Source organism: Elgaria multicarinata, chromosome 14 (genome assembly GCF_023053635.1).
Source record: "Elgaria multicarinata webbii isolate HBS135686 ecotype San Diego chromosome 14, rElgMul1.1.pri, whole genome shotgun sequence".
Taxonomy (NCBI): domain Eukaryota; kingdom Metazoa; phylum Chordata; class Lepidosauria; order Squamata; family Anguidae; genus Elgaria; species Elgaria multicarinata.
The window spans coordinates 2,268,660-2,283,599 of record NC_086184.1 but is presented as its reverse complement, the minus strand read 5'-3'; the positions used below and the strand labels follow the sequence as shown (position 1 = coordinate 2,283,599).

At 49.3% G+C, this 14,940-nt stretch overlaps 2 protein-coding genes across 3 annotated transcripts in view; both read right to left on the bottom strand.

Annotated features, from left to right (window-relative positions):
* Positions 1-441: 441 nt before the first annotated feature.
* On the bottom strand, positions 442-7,076 carry APRT (adenine phosphoribosyltransferase). Its single transcript, XM_063140872.1, has 5 exons — positions 6,957-7,076; positions 3,772-3,875; positions 2,674-2,807; positions 2,245-2,323; positions 442-822 (listed from the first exon to the last, which is right to left on the bottom strand). Exons 1-5 carry the CDS (start codon positions 7,043-7,045, stop codon positions 680-682), a joined length of 549 nt encoding a protein of 182 aa, XP_062996942.1. The 5' UTR covers positions 7,046-7,076; the 3' UTR covers positions 442-679.
* Positions 7,077-10,304: 3,228 nt separating this feature from the next.
* Positions 10,305-14,940, bottom strand: part of GALNS (galactosamine (N-acetyl)-6-sulfatase) — a 67,988-nt gene continuing 63,352 nt past the window's right edge. For both annotated transcript variants that reach the window (XM_063141094.1, XM_063141095.1), the window contains one exon: positions 10,305-11,728. In XM_063141094.1, the coding sequence (XP_062997164.1) occupies positions 11,642-11,728 (87 nt within the window). In that variant the 3' untranslated portion in view covers positions 10,305-11,641. The remainder of the gene's footprint in view (positions 11,729-14,940) is intronic.

Genomic DNA, 14,940 nt, shown 5'->3' with positions numbered 1-14,940 from the left:
AGAAGACACGCGTCTTACTGGTAGAGACGGTCGCTTTTCATTCAAGTGCTAAAATAAGGGAAGCAGTTAATCACGCCGGCACTCACTGCCAGGCCCACATGCATCCATCACGCGCTGTGTAGTTATAACCATAACACGGTGGGACACTGCTTTACCCACAAAAGGCCTCTGGGTTGCTAAGGACGTCAGAGGTGGGATTCCCCGAAGAAGAGACACGATTAAGCTAGTTTGGGTTTTGAGGAGGCACTCCTTGCAAGAGGCACATTGGAGGAAGAATGATAGCAAGACCCGAGTGAGTTCTGGAGAGGTGTTTCCCCTCTCCTTGGTCATCCGGAGACTGACCTCCCCGCTGTACAGAGAGACCAACAAACTTCCCCATGACCAAGGAAAGTACCCTGCTGTTGGTTTGGTCCTTTTAAAACACACACAGCTCACACGAGATAGCTAAATAATTAAGTCTTCTTAATTGTGCTTCTACAGCAAAGCTCAGGAGCTCGAAGTCCACCATAATAGCTCTAACTAATTGAAAGCAAGGGTCAGGTAAAGGTGGTGGTGAGAAACCGCTCTCACTGGGGCTGATGAAAATAAAGCAAAGGTGGAAGAACCCTGGCAGGCCGTCGTTTCGTCCCCAGGAGGAAGAGAATGAGATGGGGGGGGGGGGCAGCTGGCCTCCCCGGCATCAGTCGTACTGCAGCACAGAGTAAAGGGGGAATGGTTTCAGCGCCTCTGCTCCTTTGAGGAACCTCAGCTCTGTGAGCACCACGCAGTCCAGGATGTCGGCCTGCAGCTTGGCCATCAGCTCACACGCAGCTCGCATAGTCCCTGGCCGAGAGAAAGAGGTTGTTAAAGCAGGGCGGCACGGCAGGGTGCACAGTTCAGCTGCTACTGCTGATTTCCAAACTGTTATACTTGGAAGGAAAGGAAAGGAACCTCTCGTGCAAGCACTGAGTCATTGCTGACTCTTGGAGGGACGCCAGGTTTCGCTGACGTTTTCTTGGCAGGCCTTATAGTGGGGTGGTTTGCCGTTGCCTTCCCCGGCCGTGATTACCTTTCCCCCAGCTAGCTGGGTACTCATTTTACCGACCTCGGGAGGATGGAAGGCTGAGTCAACCCGAGCCGGCTGCCTGAAACCAGCTTCCTCTGGGATCGAACTCAGGCCGTGGGGAGAGTTTCGGCTGCAGAAACTGCTGCTTTACCGCTCTGCGCCACACGAGGCTCTACTTGGAAAGCGGTGTACAAATGCTTTAAATATTAGCAGGTTCAGTGGCTAAACGTGCAGTACAGAAGTTCATTTAAAAAAAAACAACCCACCAAAGGTAGCCGTGCTGCCCACGCAAAAAGGAAAAAAATCCCCAAATCCACAGTTGGGCAATACTGTTCTTAAGACCCATCAAAATTCCACAAAATTGTGCAACCTTTCGAGTTCTCCAGAACTCTTCCTCAGGGTTGAACGGTACAAAAATCAGAGGATGACGGAACAGAGGAGTCCAAACATTTAGCCAGGTCTTGTGGCCAGAAGACAAACCAAGTCTCAAAATGGAGACGCACAATCTGAAGGGATGAGTCAGTGGTAGATGTTACTGGTATCCGAGTACACTTAGCAGTTCTCTTTCCTCAAGTGCATTGAAGAGTTCTGGAGAACTCAAAAGCTTGCAGAGTTTTGTGGAGTTTGGCTGAGTTCTAATAAAGGCATTGCCCAACTAGGGACAAAGGGCATGGTAACAACAAATGTGTGTACACACACTTTTAGGTTTAAAAAAACAGCAACACACAGTTATTTTCCAGCTGCAGAGATGAGCTCAGAAAAGGTTGGCAGCGCCTGGGTACCACAGCAGCCAAGAAACCCTGAGCAAATCCTTCCCCCTTTCTTTATTGCATAGCTTTTTCCCGTTTTCTGCTTGCTCCTTCCATTCGGGGGGTTCCCAAGCGTTACTGAGCCCTGACCACAACATTGCACAACTCCCTCCCTATCTGCAAAATTTCTCGGAACACTTCTTTTTTTTTTTTAAGTCGTAGAGTTGTTCCCTTCTGGTACCATCGCAAAAGGTTTGGCCAAAGGAGAAGAGTTCACGTGGCAAACAGCGCATTCGATTTTGTAAGCATGGATCCTCAGCAGAGACAAAGAAGCACCTTTTTGGGCTCCCATTATGGAAAACATACGACGGAGAAGCACCTAGATTGAAAAAGAAGCCCGTGGTGACCCTCTGCCCCGACACGCGGAGCAACGCCGCCCTCTCCTCTCACCTCCCGTGGCGATCAAGTCATCCACTAAGATCACCTTCTCACCCGGCTTCACCGCATCCTTCTGAACTTCGAGCTCAGCCTGCAGGATGTAAAAGAAAGCTGGGGTTCACACTTGCCCAAAGCGGCTCACAGTGGCCCCACAGAGATCACACGCCACTGTGTTCCCAAAAGGCAACACCCCACCCCGCCCCCATAAATGAAGCAAGAATCATCGCTACTGAAATGCCTCTTTACCCGAATTGGATTTGGGTTCCTTTGTTTAGCCCAGACTTCCCCAACCCGGTGCCCTCCAGATGTGTTGGACTACAACTGGCAGGGGGATGCTGTGAGATGTAGTCCAACACATCTGGACAGTGTCAGGTTGGGGAAGGCTGCCTTAACTCTACCAATTTCCCCCACCACATCCCAGCTCCTCAAATCAATGTTTACCTTGCCATATTCCAAGGTGTAGGAAGCAGATTCTGTAGGACCCGGGAGTTTCCCCTTTTTCCGGACCAGCAGAAACCCGACTCCCAGTCTCTGCGCCAAAACCGGTCCGAAAAGGAAGCCTCGGGAATCGAGACCTGGTGGAAGAAGAAAGGGCGCATGGCATGATGACGGTCCCTCTAGGTCAGCCTTCCTCAACCTGGGGCGCTCCAGATGTGTTGGACTGCATCTCCCAGAATGCCCCAGCAGGGAGTTGCAGTCCAACACTTCTGGAGCACCCCAGATTGAGGAAGGCAGACCTAGGTGAAATTGCAACCCCCCGGGTGGGCAGTGAATGAGGAGTTGGGCTTGTCAATTACAAACAGATTCTCTCCGGCCTGTGCTAGGTCAGACTCCTGCCGTGCAACATGAAACAAAGGCTCGCATGTAGAAAGCTAGCCTATCCAAGGAAAAGCCAGGCTAGAACTATTCCCCCGGACAGGCTCATTTTCTGTGCATGCATGAAATCTTTTTGTACGAAGGAACATTCACCCCTTCCACCTGCAGTCTGTAGAGATACATTCCACAAACAGGACCTGTCCGTTTAAATTTTTTTCATCCCGCTCCTCAGTGGCTTACAATCCACCAGCACACGAGACAGCTCGTTGATTGACGGTTAGGGTTACAATCTCAAAAAGACATGACACACAAGGAAAAAGGGGAGGGAAGCATTATTAACACCCCCCTTCTGTTTGTGAGGCTACTCAAGGCAGACCAAAGCAAGGCAAACGCAAGCACTTTTTCGCTTTTAAAGCAGCACCGCGTGCGAGAAAACCTAAACACGAAAACATTATAAACCTGTGCAAAGTGTCTGAAACGGCAGGAAGACTTCTCTGGCCAGATGGTCACCTCCTGGAAAGCACAGAGCAAGCAAAACCAGCTTTCACCAATCTGGGGGAAGTGGGGAAGGGTGTGTAGGCAGGGTGGGGAGGGAGCCCAGGTACACTGCATGCATGAGCCCCCGTGCCTTTCTTTTTAGAAATCCTGCCCTGTCCCTGCAAACTGCACACCTGGGTGGAAAGCCGCGTGCACATTTTGAAAGGCGGCCAGTGCCCGACTCACCTGCGATGTAATCAACCTGTGGGTGCGAGGCTTTGATGTGGGCTTCTAGCAGATCGATGGCACCTTTGAATGCGACAGGGTCCTTCAAGAGTTGGCTGATATCGCTAGCAAGAAAGAGAAGCCGGAGATTTCACAAGCCTGCGTAGCCTCCACGGATTCCTACAGCACAAATTCTTTTTGGAACTGGCATAATAAATTCTGCTCACGCAGGTTTATCCCAAGAAAATCGACATGACATCAATACACCTGCCTTTGGGCAGGTTTGCATTTGATGTAATGGGCCCAAAATGAGAGTGGAAGGCAATGACATGGTTTGCACATCATGACTACCCAAGATTTTAACAAACCCTGGGTAGTCAGGAATAAGTGCTGGAAATGGGAGGAGCTAAACAACCCAGGGATGCTTCATCTCTGGGTTGTTTATTGTGATGTGGATTCCTGCACTGAGCAGGGGGTTGGACTCGATGGCCTTATAGGCCCCTTCCAACTCTACTCTTCAGCTGATACGCCAGCTGCCCCCCTTCTTAGTGTCAGAAGACCTAGGGGAGATCTACACTACTGCTTTAAAGCACTTTATAACAGTTTTGACAACTGTTGGGGCCCAGGACACACTGCATATACAGGTTTCAAAACGTTTTCAAAGCGCTTTAAAAGCAGTAGTGTAGATCCCCCCCCCCCCTGAAGACAGTAGTGCACGCGCTGGTAACCTCAAGGCTTGACTTCTGCAATGCGCTCTACATAGGGCTACCATTGTACCTAGTTCGGAAACTTCAACCAGTTCAAAATATGGCAGCCAGGATGGTACATCTAGGGGTGAGCATATTACCCCAACATTAAAGTCACTCCACCGGCTGCCAATTAGTTTCTGGGCAAAGTACAAAGTGTTGGTCATTACCTTTAAAGCCCTAAATGGTTTGGGTCCAGGTTACCTGCGGGATCACCTTCTCCCATACAGTCCGCCCGGCACACTCAGGTCATCTGGGGTGAACTTACTTCAGTCAGCTAAGACTAGGCTGACATCAGTTTCCCAGAGGACCTTTTCTTCTGTCGCCCCTGGATTATGGAACGGCCTGCCGGAGGAGATTCGTAATATTAACTCCCTCTATGATTTTAAGGCAGCTTTGAAGACTAGCCTTTTCCGGCAGGCCTACCCAGATTAATGTAAAATCAAGAATTTTAAAGATGTGTTGATTCTTGTACTAATGTTGTTCCCGCCTCGATCCAAAGGGAGAGGTGGCTAATAAATAAATAAATATTATTATTATTATTATTACTATTCTATGATTCTATGTTTGAACCCAGAGTTCCATGTTCAGACATCACGATACACAACCCAGCGATGAAGCATCTCTGGGTTGTTTTGCCCAGCGGGAGGGACCGTTCCCACTCCTTCACAATTACCTGGGGTTTAAAAACATCCTGAGTAGTTGTGACACAAAAACTAGGTATATAGATTCTGCTTATGGAGCAAGGTAGCCAAAATACTGCATTTCCAATTAAAGAAATCTTAGTTGGTGCAGGATGAGAGTTTAAGGTTGCAATCCTATAAACACTTGCTTGGGAGTAAGTCCTATGAAACCCAGTGGGGCTTATTTCCGAGGAAACATTCAATGGATTACTCCGTCAATTCAATAATTCAATCTATGATTAAATGGGCATGTATCTGCATGAATAGAAACAGTGAGTATGAAGAAAAAACCCCACATACTTTTAGAATTCTTAGATGACACACGCACATGCGTGTTGCAACAGGCCTTGTCTTCAAAAAGGCACTGCCCTGTCCCTCACACACGAGAGGGTGGGTGGGTGGGCTTCTAAGACAGTCCTTGCTATCTGAAGTTTGTATGAGTTTTTGTATTAAAAATACCTTTAAACAATATGCCGCCAAAATTCATCAAAGCACCTTGTTATTGATCAAATTGATTCATCTAACAAAGCCTTCCTGAACCAGGTGCCCAGGTGTTTGGGACTACAACTCCCAGCATTCCCAACTACTGGTCATGCTGGCTGAAATCGACAGGAGTCAAACATCTGGACGGGGCCAGTTTGGAGAAGGCTGAGCTAACAGTTAGAGGAGTCGATTCAATCAATAAAAACTTGCCCTGCTGCCGGGAGAAGCGCTGAAACTGCCTGAGTGCTGCTGCCCTCGTGGAAGTGGGCGCTGCCATCCTAGCCCTTCCCTGGTGGAGGCAGAGGACTGGGCAGGAAAGAAGACAAAGCCCTGTGAAGAGAGACTGAAAGAACTGGGCATGTTTAGCCTGGAGAAGAGAAGATTGAGGGGAGACATGAGAGCACTCTCCAAATACTTAAAAGGTTGTCACACAGAGGAGGGCCAGGATCTCTTCTCGATCCTCCCAGAGTGCTGAATAACGGGCTCAAGTTAAAGGAAGTCAGATTCCAGCTGGACATCAGGAAAAACTTCCTGACTGTTAGAGCAGTACGACAATGGAACCAGTGACCTAGGGAGGTGGTGGGCTCTCCCACACTAGAGGCCTTCAAGAGGCAGCTGGACAAGCATCTGTCAGGGATGCTGTAGGGTGGGTTCCTGCACTGAGCAGGGGGTTGGACTCGATGGCCTTGTAGGCCCCTTCCAACTCTGCTATTCTATGATTCTAAGTTGGGGCTGAGTTGTGTGGCTGCTCCTGCTCTCCCCCCTGGGCTCAAATCAGAAGCATTCAAGACAGCTTCCCAGCCCCACTCTGCTGCCCTCCAGATGTCTTGGACTACAGCTCCCATCATTCCCAGCCTTGGGCAGAGCGCCGGGTTGGGAAACGTCTGCTGCCCCGACTTCTGTGCCAACTCTCAGCTGCTGCGGGCCACGTGCAGCAACTGTGCAAGCCTGGCAAGGGCGCTTCCCTTTTCAGCCTTGCCTCCGTTTCCGCCCTGGATTGCAATGCCCTCGGGGCAGGGAAACGCGCCAGGCTTCCACGGAGTCTCCCCACGGACCTTGGAGACTGCCAGAGTGGAGAGAGAGAGAGAAGAGCGCCTCCGAGCATGCGAAGAGTGCATGATCCCTACCCCACCAGAAAAGCTCGGACTTCTGCCCGCCGGCAACGGACCACCATACCCACCTCTCCCCGGGGGCGCAGGCCGAGTTCCTCGAGGGCTTGTGCGTGTGTGTGTGTGTGCATTGCCCTCTGCACGTACTCAGAGGCCCTGCTGGAGATTATGCCACACGGTCTTACCGGAAAATGACCCCCGGGGAAGGGAAGTCCGGGAAATCGCGGATCCGCTCCCGGACCAAGAGCTGCTTCTGCTCCTGCTCCGCGTTCATGGCTCAAGTCTCCTTCTTCGCAGCGGCAGTAACGCGCATGCGCGGGACAAGAGCATTAGGCCCGGAAGAAACCACTGGGCGGTGAGAAAAGGGGGGGAGAGAGGGGACGCTCGGAAGGAACCATTGCTCCTGGGCAGAGGGGGGGGCAGTTAAGACCTGCAAGTCCCTCCACGTGGCTTATCTGGTTGAGCTTTTATATTGTATTTTATATTATGGTTTTATACTGTTGTTTTATACTTCGAATGTTTTTAATTTTTGTGAACCGCCCAGAGAGCTCCGGCTATTGGGCGGTATAGAAATGTAATAGATAAATAAATAAATAAATATCCAGATCAGTGGCTCCTTGACACGCATTTTAAGCTAGGGTGACCCTATGGAAAGGAGGACAGGGCTCCTGTATCTTTAACAGTTGTATTGAAAAGGGAATTTCTGCAGGTGTCATTTGTATGCATGCAGCACCTGGTGAAATTCCCTCTTCATCACAACAGTTAAAGCTGCAGGAGCCCTGCCCTCTTTTAAATCTGGTCGCTCCAGTATAGCTCCTACAGCTTTAACTGCTGTGATGAAGAGGGAATTTCACCAGGTTCCCCGTATATACAAAGGACGCCTGCTGAAATTCCCTTTTCAATACAACTGTTACAGATACAGGAGCCCCATCCTCCTTTTCATAGGGTCACCCTATTTAAGCTCCACATTTTGCGCACACCACCAGGGCCGTCCACGATTTGGGCAAGGAGGACTGAATTCACCCCCACCCACCCCCATCCCATTTTGCTAGTGCATATTGGGGGAAGGGGGAGAAACTATTGCACAATTACCCCCTGAAAAAGTACAGACTGGTGAGCGTGGCCTCATAGCCCCCCACCCATAAAAACACTCATTAATTACAGTCAGCAATTGGCCTTAAAGGGGGGGAATCAAAACTCATATTGGGGAAATACGTTTGCGAAGAGTAAAAGAGACTGGAGCAGGCAGAGACCATCAGAGCCTACTTCAGTTGGACCCCGGACCCACCCACCTGCCCCCCAGGGCTAACTGTCATCTTCAATCTGTGGGGAAAAAGAAGGAGCTGTTGAACTGTCCTCTCATCTCCATTGGGAGATGAGAGGACAGAGCAGGGCCTTCCCACCAGCCTGAACAGTCTCCTTAATTTCTTTTTATTTTCTCCCTCTTCCCTCCACATCCCCTTTTCCTTGTGTGTCATGTCTTTTTTTTAGAATGTAAACCTGAGGGCAGGGACGGTCTTCTTTACTGATCAACTGTAAGCTGCTCCGAGAGCCTTTTTGGCTGAGGTGCGGGATAAAAATACTCTAAATAAATAAATAATAAATAAGCCCACAAAAATAGCATGCAAGCTTGCGCAATGTTTTGTGACGTTTGAGTTGGCCTGATAAAGGTATTTAGCCATGTTTGCATGGCCCTTTACAAAAGAATTGAAAGGAAGGCCCCTGCCCCAGAGGCTTACAATCTCCAAACAGCAGCAAAAGAGCGGTTACTGCAACCACATAGGCACGCCTAGGTGTGGGGAATTAGGGTCAATATCAAAGGAAAAGCTGGCGAGTTAAGCCTTATGTGAAGGAGAATGCCGGAAAGAGAGGGCGTGGCATGGGTTACGAGTCTGCAGTTGGGAGAAGTGATAACCGCTTTCGGGGAACAATAGTGTTAATTCTACTTTTGAGTGTAGGAATTATTTATGCTGTTCTGCTGCTGCTGTTATATTGAATTGTTTTCATATTTCTTGTTCACCTGAAATATTCCGATTCTATTAACTGGAAAATAAACCCAGCTCTTCTTTTGGAAAAAAGTCCAAGAGCACGCTCTCTTCTAGTCTGAAACCGCATCAGTAGAGTCTGAACACAATAGGCATTTTGGATCATCCTGCAACCAAGTTTTGTCTATTAGAATAAAATTCATGGGATCAAGTTTATTAGGACCAACATTCACGGAACGGTATGTAAGTTTTCAAATTATGCAGAACATTTCCGCAGGCTGGGTATTTAAAAAGGTGTGTGTTGGTGAGAGATTGCAAATATGTGCTTTTATATTGTGAGGGCAGCATTGTTGTTTCTTTAACTGGTGTAACTCCAGGAGGTGTGTCATAGAATCATAGAATAGTAGAGTTGGAAGGGGCCTAAAAGGCCATCAAGTCCACCCCCCCCCAGCTCAATGCAGGAATCCACCCTAAAGCATCCCTGACAGATGGCTGTCCAGCTGCCTCTTGAATGCCTCTAGGGTGGGAGAGCCCACCACCTCCCTAGGTCACTGGTTCCATTGTTGTACTGCTCTTACAGTCAGGAAGTTTTTCCTGATGTCCAGCCAGAATCTGGCTTCCTGTAACTTGAGCCCATTATTCCGTGTCCTGCACTCTGGGAGGATCCATCCAGAAGAGTTTGCACTTCTTAGAAAGTTCTTTGTCGGTTAAGCAGGGAGCGACGATGAAGCAGAAGGTCACTCTGTGGGCTATTTTCACAGCTGTCCTTGTTCAGAATAGGATTTTCCCAAAGACAAATTATGTCCACCACCACCAGCAAAATCCTTTCCCCAACAGCTGCCCCGTCCTTAGCAACCAAAGGAACAAACACGGACCATGCATGCAGCTTTCCATTGGAACGTGGAGGCTTTTCAGTGGCTACTTCTCTGGGGACAGGAAGTGACTGGAATTGTACGGGAGAGGCTACGTTCTGTAACGTCCCTGTCAACTTGTGTGCTGTCCCCTCAGGTCTTCCAACAGTCCTTCCCTAGTCATGGGAGAAGGCAAGGCGGCACCTAGTATTTGTGAAATGCTTGACCAACTTTATTGGATTGGTCTTCAAAACAACCCTCTGAGGAATGGTATTACTGCAGAATTTGCTGGAGAAGATGGCTTGCTCAAGGGCACACAAGGAATGCATGGCAGAAGCTGATCTTCAGTTGTTGCTGCTGCTGCTGATAATAACAATAACAATAACAATAATAATAATAATGCTCTTCTTCACTTAAATGAAACCGTACAAGTCTTTGCTCATGCAGGCATGTTGAGAAATCCACCACAGCCTAAGCCAAAACTCTGGGCTAAACAACTGATCACTGAACACAATTCAAGTGCAGCAAAGCCGAGAAACAGCTCTGCTCCTAGCCTTTCCCCAGGTTCTCAAAATTATTAAAAAAGCTGCACTCCAGGATGCACGTTTAAAATGTAGGGCCTTCTTCCACTATCTCATTGAACAGAGAGCACCGATGAAACAGACACCGCACACATGGATCAAGCATGATATTGGCCTTCATTTCTTACAAACCGCACAACACGGAAGTATTTATTAAAAGGTGATGCCTTAATGAAGGTATAACTAAGCCATAATCATACTGAAACACAAACACACAAGAAAAAAGCAACAGCTCCTTCACGTTGATCTTTGGCACTTCATAAAAACTTCCAGTTGGACCCGAGTCTTGAACGCACTGGAGGCTGTTGTTTGCACAGCACGGCCTTTTCCCAATCTGGTGCCCTCCAGAGGTGACTGCAACTCCCAGAAAAGTTGTAGCCCAACAGCTCTGGAGGGCACCAGGTTGGGGAAGGCTGGCGTAGCACAAGCCTGCCCCACAATCGTGTTTCAGCCAAAAGCTGAAGCTGAAGGCAACAGAACTCCTGTGTTGCTTGTTCGCGAGGATCTGGGCAAGCAGGAACAAAGGGAGCTGAAAGTGGGGCACGAAGGAAGCTAAATGGGGCGCAAAGTCAACAAAACTCCCCCATAGCTCGTCCCCAAGGAGCTGGCAAACAGAGCCACACTAGGTAGGTTGTGGGCTCTCCCACACTAGAGGCCTTCAAGAGGCTTCTGGACAACCATCTGTCAGGGATGCTTTAGGGTGGATTCCTGCATTGAGCAGGGGGTTGGACTTGATGGCCTTGTAGGCCCCTTCCAACTCTACTAGCCTATGATTCTACTTCTGAACACAGGGGTTCCATTTAGCTACCACCACTAATAGTTACTGATTGACCTAACCTCCATAATATAGCGAATAGACTCTTAATATTATTGGCACTACACTCAGAGAGGAAGGCCTTGCCCCATGCAGCCTGGAAGCGTTCAATTTAAGCAACACTGTACATCCGTCGTAGCTGCTTAATACTGACATCAACGCTGAACGTTTCTAGAATGGCACGAAGGCGCTCTGCCTCGTCAGACCTAGAAGGGCTCTGAGCTCTAGCACACACTGCTCTTTCCATTCTCAGCGCAACCACTTTCTCTGAGCAGCCTGTGCGGGAAGAGAGCAGGATAGGAGCAAAGCAGCGTGGGAGAGCGCATTTCCGAAGGAACACGTGGCCAGTGGAAGATGAAGGAAGACTCATCAGCCCTAATATTTGAGACAACCAGAGATCGCTGCATCTTGGCCCCAGACTCCCTGAGAGGCTGAATTGGCGAAGATTATTACTATGAACCTGAGAGAGAGACACACAGAGAGAGAAAATCCCTGTAGACAAAAGCAGCCCTTCTGGGACTCATCCTGCAATGTTCTTTTTCTGGAAAAAAGATCACCATCGGTCGGCACCACATCTCCAGCCGGTAGATGGCAGCAGCTTCACAGCAGCAGGTCAGTTGTGTGAAGGGAGAAGACCAGTCAGTGAGGCCAAAAACACTTCATTGGGTCAGGGCTGGGAGGGACCAAACATTTCCCTATCTTCTTGCAGCCTGGAGGAGCCCAATTCTGTGATGAAAGAAAGAGAGAGTCTTAGTCAGCCCCAACGAGTTCCTAGTCCCTGGCGTGGGACAGAGAGAGATGCCTTCTCGCAGTTCAGGCAATTTGTGCATCTAACTCTGTAGGGATGACTTTGAACTTCTCTAAATGAGCGATCTATTGCACACTTGTGGCCAGTCACGGAAGTTTGCAGGTCCATTATACATCGTCGTCAACATCCAGGACATCACCCGTGCTATCCCCTGGCAACCTTGCTTTTAAAAAAGCCCAGAGATAATGTGGCATTATCTGGGAAATAGCAGGATCTGCCAGTGTGTAAACCTGGCATTGTGCTATAATTCCTCCACTAGATGTCGATGTCTCATTAAACTCAATGGAGCCTTTCCAGGAAGGGAAGTTTTCAATTCAAAATCACATGATCGCATATAAAGGACCTCATCTCAGCAGCCATCCTGCTTGGCCATTAAAGATTTACATAATTTTATGAAAAAATTGTGCCTGAATTAGCTAGTTTACCCGTTCTCTCCCCATCTTATTTTCCTTTCGGAGCATGTCTATTGAATGGTCAGCCTGCAGGCAAGGACTGTACTGGCTTTTAAATATTTGTATACTGCCTAGAAAACGTCAGACCTTTCATCAATAGCAGCATCTATTTCTGCTAGAAAAGGGGCATTCACATAGAAAAGTGTGCCAGCCTGTCCGGCTGCTCTGCCCACTGCGTGGCAACATGGGCACACGTGTTAAGAGCCCATTCCAATGGACGGGGAGCCTTGTTGGCAACAGGATCACGCATCAGCTGCTCCCCCCCCCCCCCATCCCAATCCCTGCATAATTCCGTGGCTGTCTCTATTCCCTCTTCTGGTATCATGATAAGTGAGCAAACCTTTGTATAGCTGACAGGAAGAAAGAAACAGCCCTAGACTTTGAATGGCTCTATAATTATTTTGCACAGACATATTTGCGGAGATTACCCAAAGAGCTCAGGAGAAGACAGCAGTCTCGGAAGGCCAAGGGTGAGACAGATAAGAACATTTGTGTTTTAATGAGCAGTTTGATGGATTAGCCCCGCCAATTGATGGATTAGAAGGCATTTACATGGCGACACCGAACAGGGGAACCAAGCCTCTACGCCTCTGTGATTCCCTGGAATTACCCTGCCCTTGCTCAAGTTCTGTAGAGGAGAGCCAATGTTAGGTTGGGGAGGGAGGGAGGGAGGGAGAGAGAGAGAGAGAGAGAGAGATTCTGTTCTCCGGGCTCCTTCCAGAGCCTAGAAGTGGCGATCAGTCAGACCCAGAGAATGAGTAAAATCACTGACCTGAGAAATCTCAGTCCCAAAGGGGACTTTGCCACCCAGCCGTCTGTCTAACTGTGGCAGCCCCTGATGCCACACAGGAGAAGGAGGAGGAAAGAATCTGCCAAGCCCACTCCTGATGCCCGGGGGTCATAACTAGGACATCAGGGAACTGCAAAGGTGCCTTCCCTCATTGAGCAGGGGGTTGGACTTGATGGCCTTATAGGCCCCTTCCAGCTCAACTATATTGTATATATTATATTGTATTTTGTATTTGTGTTTTTAAATTGTTGGTTGCTTTATTATGCTCTTCATGGTTTTAATTTTTGTGAACCTCCCAGAGAGCTTCGGCTATTGGGCGGTATAGAAATGAAATAAATAAACTATTCTATGATTCTATGATGCCACAAACTATGATACCCCTTCTTTCCTTCAACTGGTCCCCAGTGCCGTAACAGCCTCCTCTCCCTTAAAACTACATTCCTGCCTCTGCTCTGTTTGGCGAAGAGCAGGAAGCCTCTGTCCCGCATAGGCTAATGTGGACAAGTCCCTGGACTGTGCCGGATGAGCTACATTCACTGTCCGGCAGATGCCCCAAAGTCCCTCTCACGCACCCCTCTGACTTGCCCCCTCCCTCATTAATCCATCCATGTCATCTCTGTCCTCCTTCATCCTGTTAAGCCAGTGAAGGCTGCAAGCCCTCTGGGCCGGAGTTGGCCTCACTCCAATAATCTGAACACTAAGGTGGGGGTAGAAAGTAGATCTCCAGATGTTTTAGTAATCAACTTCCAGCATCAACTCCTGACCATTGGCCGGGCTAGCTGGGGCTGCTGGGTGCTGGAAGTCCAAAACACCTGGAGGGCTGCTTTCTGCCCACCTCTGCTGTACAGCACCCAGCGCATTCCTGGCACAACGCCCATCCCCTGCTCAGAGAGCGGCCGAGCACGGCTCCCCTCCCTCGGCGTCTCTCTCCAAAGCCCACCCGGCCAGGGGAGAATTCAGCTGTCAGCCACGAAAGGTCATTCCTGCCCGCTCCGCGCTGCTACTGCTGCTGCTTGCGTTATTTACATCTGCTTTGTTTAGCACGAGAGCCCTGCAGGGGACGAGTGTTTTCGAGACTGCAGAAGAGGCTGCCGGGGAGGCCTTGCATTCTGGCCAGCGGACACCAGGTGGCAACGACAGTCCAGCAATGAGGGCCAAGAGGTGTTTTGCAACGCATTTGCCTCTTGGGTCGGAGGGCAACGGACAAGTTAAAGAACAATCAACGGGGCTCTCTCGGAATCTATTTTTCATTGCCAAGATGCAAAAAGGGCAGGGGAAGGGGTGCAGGGTGCGTTGTCCTGCAAAGCCCAAACCTTTCAAGGCAGACAGATGGAAGCCTCGATTGCCCCGAGAAGTGAGAATCTCCCTGGATTTTACCACTGCTAGAGCCAAATCTCTCTCTCTCTCTCTTTCTGCTTGAGCAGGGAGTGTCTGTGGACAGGCCTGTCATAGAATCATAGAATAGCAGTGTTGGAAGGCGCCTACAAGGCCATCGAGTCCAACCCCCTGATCAATGCAGGAATCCATCCTAAAGCATCCCTGGCAGGTGCTTGTCCAGCTGCCTCTTGAAGGCCTCTAGTGTGGGAGAGCCCACCACCTCCCTAGGTAACTGATTCCATTGTCGTACTGCTCTAACAGTCAGGAAGTTTTTCCTGATGTCCAGCTGGAATCTGGCTTCCTTTAACTTGAGCCCCTTATTCCGTGTCCTGCACTCTAGGAGGATCAAGAAGAGATCCTGGCCCTCCTCTGTGTGACAACCTTTCAAGTATTTGAAGAGTGCTATCATGTCTCTCCTCAATCTTCCCTTCTCCAGGCTAAACATGCCCAGTTCTTTCAGTCTCTCTTCACAGGGCTTTGTTTCCAGACCCCTGATCATCCTGGTTGCCCT